The 6,333-nt window shown below is 41.4% G+C and overlaps 1 protein-coding gene across 1 annotated transcript; it reads right to left on the bottom strand.

Moving 5' to 3' along the window:
* Positions 1-1,179: 1,179 nt before the first annotated feature.
* On the bottom strand, positions 1,180-2,862 carry LOC147334954 (tripartite motif-containing protein 16-like). The gene is made up of 2 exons (XM_086286887.1): positions 2,382-2,862; positions 1,180-2,309 (listed from the first exon to the last, which is right to left on the bottom strand). The coding sequence occupies exons 1-2, from the start codon at positions 2,848-2,850 to the stop codon at positions 1,180-1,182; spliced, it is 1,599 nt and encodes a 532-aa protein (XP_086143013.1). The 5' UTR covers positions 2,851-2,862.
* Positions 2,863-6,333: the final 3,471 nt, after the last annotated feature.

Below are 6,333 nucleotides of genomic sequence, written 5' to 3' on the forward strand. Positions count from 1 at the left end.
CAAACATCTGATCAAACACCAGGGTTGGACACAGACTTTCTAATCTGACATCACAAAGTTATTCTGAAGCTGTAAATCTGATTAAAAACTCCCCAAAACTACTAAGAGAAAACCCTTAAAAGGTTCAGTGATAGAAGAAAAATCCTTTACATATAAAATCAACAGAGGTTCCTGATAAATAGACTAATAAACAGAGAATAGCTGAACAGTTTCTGTGACACAGACGTAAAAATGCATAAATGCTCCATGATTTTCATTTCTATCCATCATCTTGAACACTGACTATAAATGTGTTCACTTCATTATTGTGTGATTTGGTTTCTTCACGTGTCTCCTTCAGTGCAAATAAAGGACTGTTAGAGTGTGTGCTGTGTGTTTGTCTGAAGCATGACAATCCTTTCCAACAAGTATTTCCAGCTGTTTGTCTCCACTCTGCACTTTAGTCTTTCTTCCTGTCATGTCTGTGTTTGTCCACCAGGTGTCTCCCTCAGCTCATTTTCTCCAAATCAGAAGCTTCAGATTTGTGGAGACGCTCTGCCTGCCAGACACAGCTCAGGGCAAGAAACATGTCTATCCTCCACAACATACAGGCCTGTATCATTTAGTGTCTGTATTTAAATGTATAAATGATCGAGTGTGATCAAACTTTTCATATGAAAAATAATATTAAATGTCAAACAAGTATTTAATTTTTGTTACATTTTAAAGGTTCAAACCTCAAACACATTAAGTTTACAGTCATATATGATCAAGAAAACCAACAATCTTCACATTTCAGAAACTGGAAGCAGCTTTAAATGTGACTAAAATAATGATAAAACAATCAATTCTCTAATCATTGACTAACTGATGAATCACTGCAGCTCCAATATATTGTTGCATTTGACAACCCACTACAGCAACTACAGAATAAAACCACTAACCGGACTGATGACAGATTTCAAACATGCTGAATATGAAGAGTAGTATCATTTAAACTCACATGATTATCAGCCATAAGAACACATTCAGATTTATATTGATGTAAGGTATATAAATGTAAGTACAGTTTGAATCAGTGCAATATTATTTTCACACATCAATGGACCACTGAACTTCTCAGCTTCTAAAATGTAAAGCCTCATTTAGAAACTACACAAGTACATATAATGGTCAGGGATCAACATGAACCTGTCTTCTCTATTTGACTTTAATCAACTCTGCAGTGTCTCTATCTCTATAAAGCCAAAGTCCAGCATAGAGCGGCTGAGTGAATGTGGTCTGGACTCTGTGGAGGAGAGTCATGGTTTCAGAGACGCTGTAGAAAGACAGAATACCTGCTCTGTGATCCAGGTACACTCCTACTCTGGAGGACCGAGGACCTGAGAGGTCAGTTTGGACATTGTTGTGCAGAAATCTATAACTGTCTGTGTACCAATATAATGCCCAAGATTTGTCATTCCATCCAAATCCACATTCATTGCCCCCTGCTCTGCTGATATTCTTGTATGTGACTGCTACACAAACTCCTCCTCCTCTCCACTCCACCTCCCAGTAACAACGTCCAGTCAGACTCTCTCTACTCAGGACCTGATGATTTTGAGTGAATCTGTCTGGATGATCAGAATAAGACTGTTGTTGTTCCATAAATGTTACTTTTCTGTTCCCCTCAGATAATAACAGATGTGTGTTTGCTGTGTTTGGATCCAGTGTGATTTCATGTGAATATTTTAAGAATTCAGCTCTGGTCTTTGGCTCTGCTGGTGACAGTAAAACATCCACTTCAGTGACTGTCAGTGAGATGTTTGTCCATTCCTCTCTCAGAATGTCCTGTAGTTTATCTCTGGTCTCTGACACAGCTGCTGTCACATCCTCAAAGTAGCTCAGAGGACGAATATTGATGCTGGATGAGTGTGTAGACTCACTGAGTGCTGACAGTGAGGGGTAGTTGTGTAGAAACTGGTTGTGATCCTCTGTGTGTGAGAGCTGCTCCAGCTCGCCGTCTTTCCTCTTCAGCTCAGCGATCTCCTGCTCCAGCTTCTCCTGAAGCTCTTTGACTCGACTCACTTCAGTTTCCTGCTGGGATCTGACCTGCTGCTTCACATCAGAGCTTCTTTTCTGGAGGAGACGGATCAGCTCAGTGAACATCTTCTCACTGTCCTCCACTGCTTTATCAGCAGAGCCATTGATGGCCTCCACCTCCTGTTGAAGCAGCTTCACATCTTTCTCTCGCTCCTGGATTCTCTGCTGGATGTTTAGTCGTCTCACCTCGAGCTCCTTCTGCTTCTCAGTCCTTTCTGCTGCAGCTGGGACTGTTTCATGGCCTTTATGTTCATCCATCAAGCAGAGATAACAGATACTCTGCTGATCAGTACGACAGAAAATCTTCATCACCTCATCATGACGAGAGCAGATGTTGTCCTGGAGCTTCACAGAAGTTTTAACCAGCGTATGCTTTTTAAAAGCTTGAGATTCATAGTGAGGTTGGAGGTGTTTCTCACAGTAAGAGGCCAGACAGAATAAACAGGACTTGATGGCTTTCAGCTTCCTCCCAGTGCAGAAATCACAGGCCACATCTTCAGGTCCAGCATAGCAGTGATCAGCTGGAGCAGCTTGGAGTCCAGTCTTCTTCAGCTGCTCCACTAAAGCTGCTAACATGGTGTTTTTCTCCAGGACAGGCCTCGTTGTGAAAGTCTTCCTGCACTGAGGGCAGCTGTGGATTCCCTTCCTGTCCTCTTCATCCCAGAAACTTTTAATACAGTTCCTGCAGTAGCTGTGTCCACAGGCTGTAGTCACCGGATCCTTCAGTAGATCCAAACAGATGGAACAAGAGAAGGTTTCTCGGTCCAGCTGAACTCCTTTCTGTGCCATTTCTCCTCTCAGTGTCAGTGACTGTGTGAGTTTCACTTCCTTATAACTGAAACTAGTCTGAGCTCTGATCTCAACAACATGTTTCTGCAGTGAATGGAGCCTGTCAGCTCTTACACGTCACCACATGTTGGTTACACCCATCTTCAAAGTGAAGATCTGAAGGGGAGGGAATGAGGAAACACGTGGACAGAGAGGAGGTGCTGTGTTTAAGAGCAGGAAGAAGAGGGAGGGTTATCAGGCTGTGCTTCACTCCAGGAAGAGGAGCAGTTAGAGAGTGAAACTGTGTTTTTAACCCTTTTTTTACTGCTCACCTCAACCTTTAAGCTTGTTAACCCCTTCTTCTATATAAATACACTCAACTTTAGAAATAATAATAATAATCATGATAATTAGTGCTGTCAGTTATAATCTCATTAAAATGACGGATCGCCCAGTGTGTGGGGCTGGACAGCGTTAACGTGTTAGCGCAGTTAGCTTGTTAATGCGTTTACGGGCGATCCTTCCTCGTCTCTCTGTTTTATGTCTCAGGTTTTCTCTCAGGTTCAGGACAATCCCTCACTGCTGCAGAGACACAAACACATCTGAGTCTCTCACATTCATTTACTAAATATCACTAATAAAAAAATTATAATTTCCTTAAAGGTTTCAACTTATCCAAAATAAGTTTGTGAACTGAACATGTCATAAAACTTTCACTGAATCAACTCACCACTGACGTTTAGTCGACATCTGTCAGATCTTAAATCATAATCAGTGTTGACCTCACACAGGTACAGACCCGAGTCATCAGTCCTGAGTCTGGACAGTTGCAGTCTGATTCGTCCTTCTCTGAGGGCGTCTTTGTCACTCTGGACTCGTCCTGAAAACTTTTCATCCTGAGATTCTGACACCTCAACACCTTCATGAACCTGATACAGGACTGAATCTTTATGAGCATTTATCAGGTAACAGATGATGAAAATGTAGATCCAGGATCTGTCAGGTTTGGTGGTGAACGTCCACTCCAGTGTGATGTTGTGGTTCTCCTTTGCCTGATAGCAGGTCTGTGTCACATTGACTACAAATGATCCTGTTGAGGAGACAGAGAGGGAAAGAGAGGAGCAGACACACTGAGAACTGCAACAAATCTGTTGTTGAGCTTTATTTGGAGTTCATAAAGTGAAGCTGTAAACTAACCAGAGACACATGAGGTGAAGATGATGAGCAGCAGGATCCTGCAGATCATCTTCTCCCTGTGAGAGGAGACAGAGGTGAAGAGTCATCAACACATGAGGTCAAAGGTCAGTCCGTACAGCTAGAAGAAGGAAAATCTACAGCCTGACCTCATGTGTCACTAAACATCGAACTGTTTAGTTTGATGTTCATTTCTGGGCTCTGACTACCTGCAATATATACATGACCTGCAGAATCATATTGAATCTGACTCCTCGCAGTCAAAAATACCTCAGTCACCTCAAGCTGCAGATGAGCAGTGTGTTGTGTTGTGTTGTGTTGTGAATGAAGTGTGCAGAGGAATCAAGCGTTGTAATAATTTTGTGATAAGAACTAGTTCTGGTGGAGTAAATCAGTGTTTTTCATTCTGCTTTTCTGCTGAAGAAGCTTCTCGTCAGAAATGCAGAGACTGATGAAAGAAACACAAGGTTCCTCCAAGCTGACAGCAAAATATAATAATTAATAAATAATAATAATAAACATTTAGACAATAACATCATCTGGTAAAATAATAACATTATTTTTAATGATAATGAGACCAGATATTTCACTTTAAACACTTTCAGAGACGTTTGACATAAAAACAGAGTTACAGATAAAATACTTCCTGCTGCTGTCTGCTCTTCTTTCCACTCACATTCTGCACACACCAATATCCACGGACAGATTTCACTGACTGAGCTGGAACAGAGCTGCTTATGTAGGTAACTGGATAACTTCCAAAGGGTGGGCAGAGAAGGGAGGCCGGCGGGGTGGAGTGACTGGCTCTTTTGTCCTTATACTGCGGCTCCGGGTGGTTTGGGGAAATAAATTAGAAGTATTTAGCTGAAGTGTATTTTATTTGTGTTTAGTTCTTTTTTTAACTTGTAGTTCTAAATTGGAAGATTATTGTGATATTGAAATATAAAAATAAAATTATATCTTATTATTTTTTCATCGCTCAAAATAAGCGTCACACTCGCGGAAGCCGGTGTACCTGCAGACACGCCTGCATTTATCGAGACTTTCAACCCAATTATGGATCTTCGGATCCACATTATGTCAGCAGCTATTCTCCACCGTGAACTATGTTAAAAACAAACACCGCTCACGCCTCACAGATGAAAGCTTACAGTCCTGCGTAAAGATGAAAGCCCCGATTTGCAGACGCTGTACGCAGAGGTTCGGGACCATAAGTCTTATTGTAAACATATCATGGCAGACCCGACGATGCATTTCTCTTGTCAAGGCAACTTCTTCTGAGAGGAGAGAGTATGCAAATTAGCTGAATGTGTGGCGACAAAAACAAAAGAAGAACTGAAGCTTCCTGTCTGGCTGTGAATGAAACTTTAGAATTTAGTGATGATAGATTGGAAGACGTGCCAGGCCGGTGTCCCTCCGCAGATCTTCACTCCTTTGTTTGTTACAGTCAGCTTTATAGAAGCGACCCCATCATAAAACCCCCCATGGTGTGTTGCAAACTCTGTGTTTGTGTGTGTATGCACGAGCACGTGAGTGCCTGTGTGTGCGCGTACCCATATGTCTATGTGAGTGCACGTGACTGAGTGTGCATGTAGGTGTGGGTGCGTCGTAACAGTCAAAGCAGTGTGTGTGTCTCTGTGTATGTGACTTCCTGCCGGTCATAAAAGTAATCTCCTCAAATTACTTTAGACAACATAGAAAACAGAGTTAACATATTACAAACACTGAGGCCGCCACTCTGCATCCACTGGGCCATTGGCCTCTTGTTGTCTTACATTTACAGATAAGGTGGCGAGTCTCCTGCAAACCTACTTCTAAATTATAACAATTAATTTGTTTTTATTAAAGGTACAAGCATCAGCATCAGCAACCCCAACTGTAGCTTCCTGTCTCCTGTTATGACAGCAGACCTCCAGTGTCAATAAATTCCTTTCCCTCTAAACAATTGCACACTCTCAGGCCTACAGCTGAGCCAAAATGAAACACACAGACAAATCCTTCCTTATTCCTCTGATCTAAACAAATTTAACACATAATATTATAATAATTATTTTCTTGTACTCACAAGAGACAGAATGATCGCGGCAGTTAGTTTTTCCACAGACAAACTCATAGTTTGAATTCTGTTCAAATGTTCCAGTATTATGACAATGATCGTGATAACCATTTTCTCGGTAAAGAGCTATTTATTTTTTCCAACAGCGGTTTAATTTTGCTTTCTTATTTTAATCTTATTACAGATGCAATAACATAAAAACCTTTAAGATTATCCGACTAGTAACGGATTGCATTTATATAGTGCGGGGTGGA

The sequence above is a fragment of the Aulonocara sp. 'chitande type north' Nkhata Bay genome, linkage group LG3, assembly GCF_057382095.1.
Source record: "Aulonocara sp. 'chitande type north' Nkhata Bay isolate Kocher_YH1m ecotype deep benthic linkage group LG3, A_spYH_male_GT1.1, whole genome shotgun sequence".
NCBI lineage: Eukaryota > Metazoa > Chordata > Actinopteri > Cichliformes > Cichlidae > Aulonocara > Aulonocara sp. 'chitande type north' Nkhata Bay.

Coding starts and splice junctions, on each gene's coding strand:
- LOC147334954 (XM_086286887.1), bottom strand. CDS start 2,850: ATGGCACAGAAAGGAGTTCAGCTGGACCGAGAAACCTTCTCTTGTTCC. Junction 2,310..2,381: donor GGACAACATCTGCTCTCGTC/ATGATGAGGTGA, acceptor TGATGGATGAAC/ATAAAGGCCATGAAACAGTC.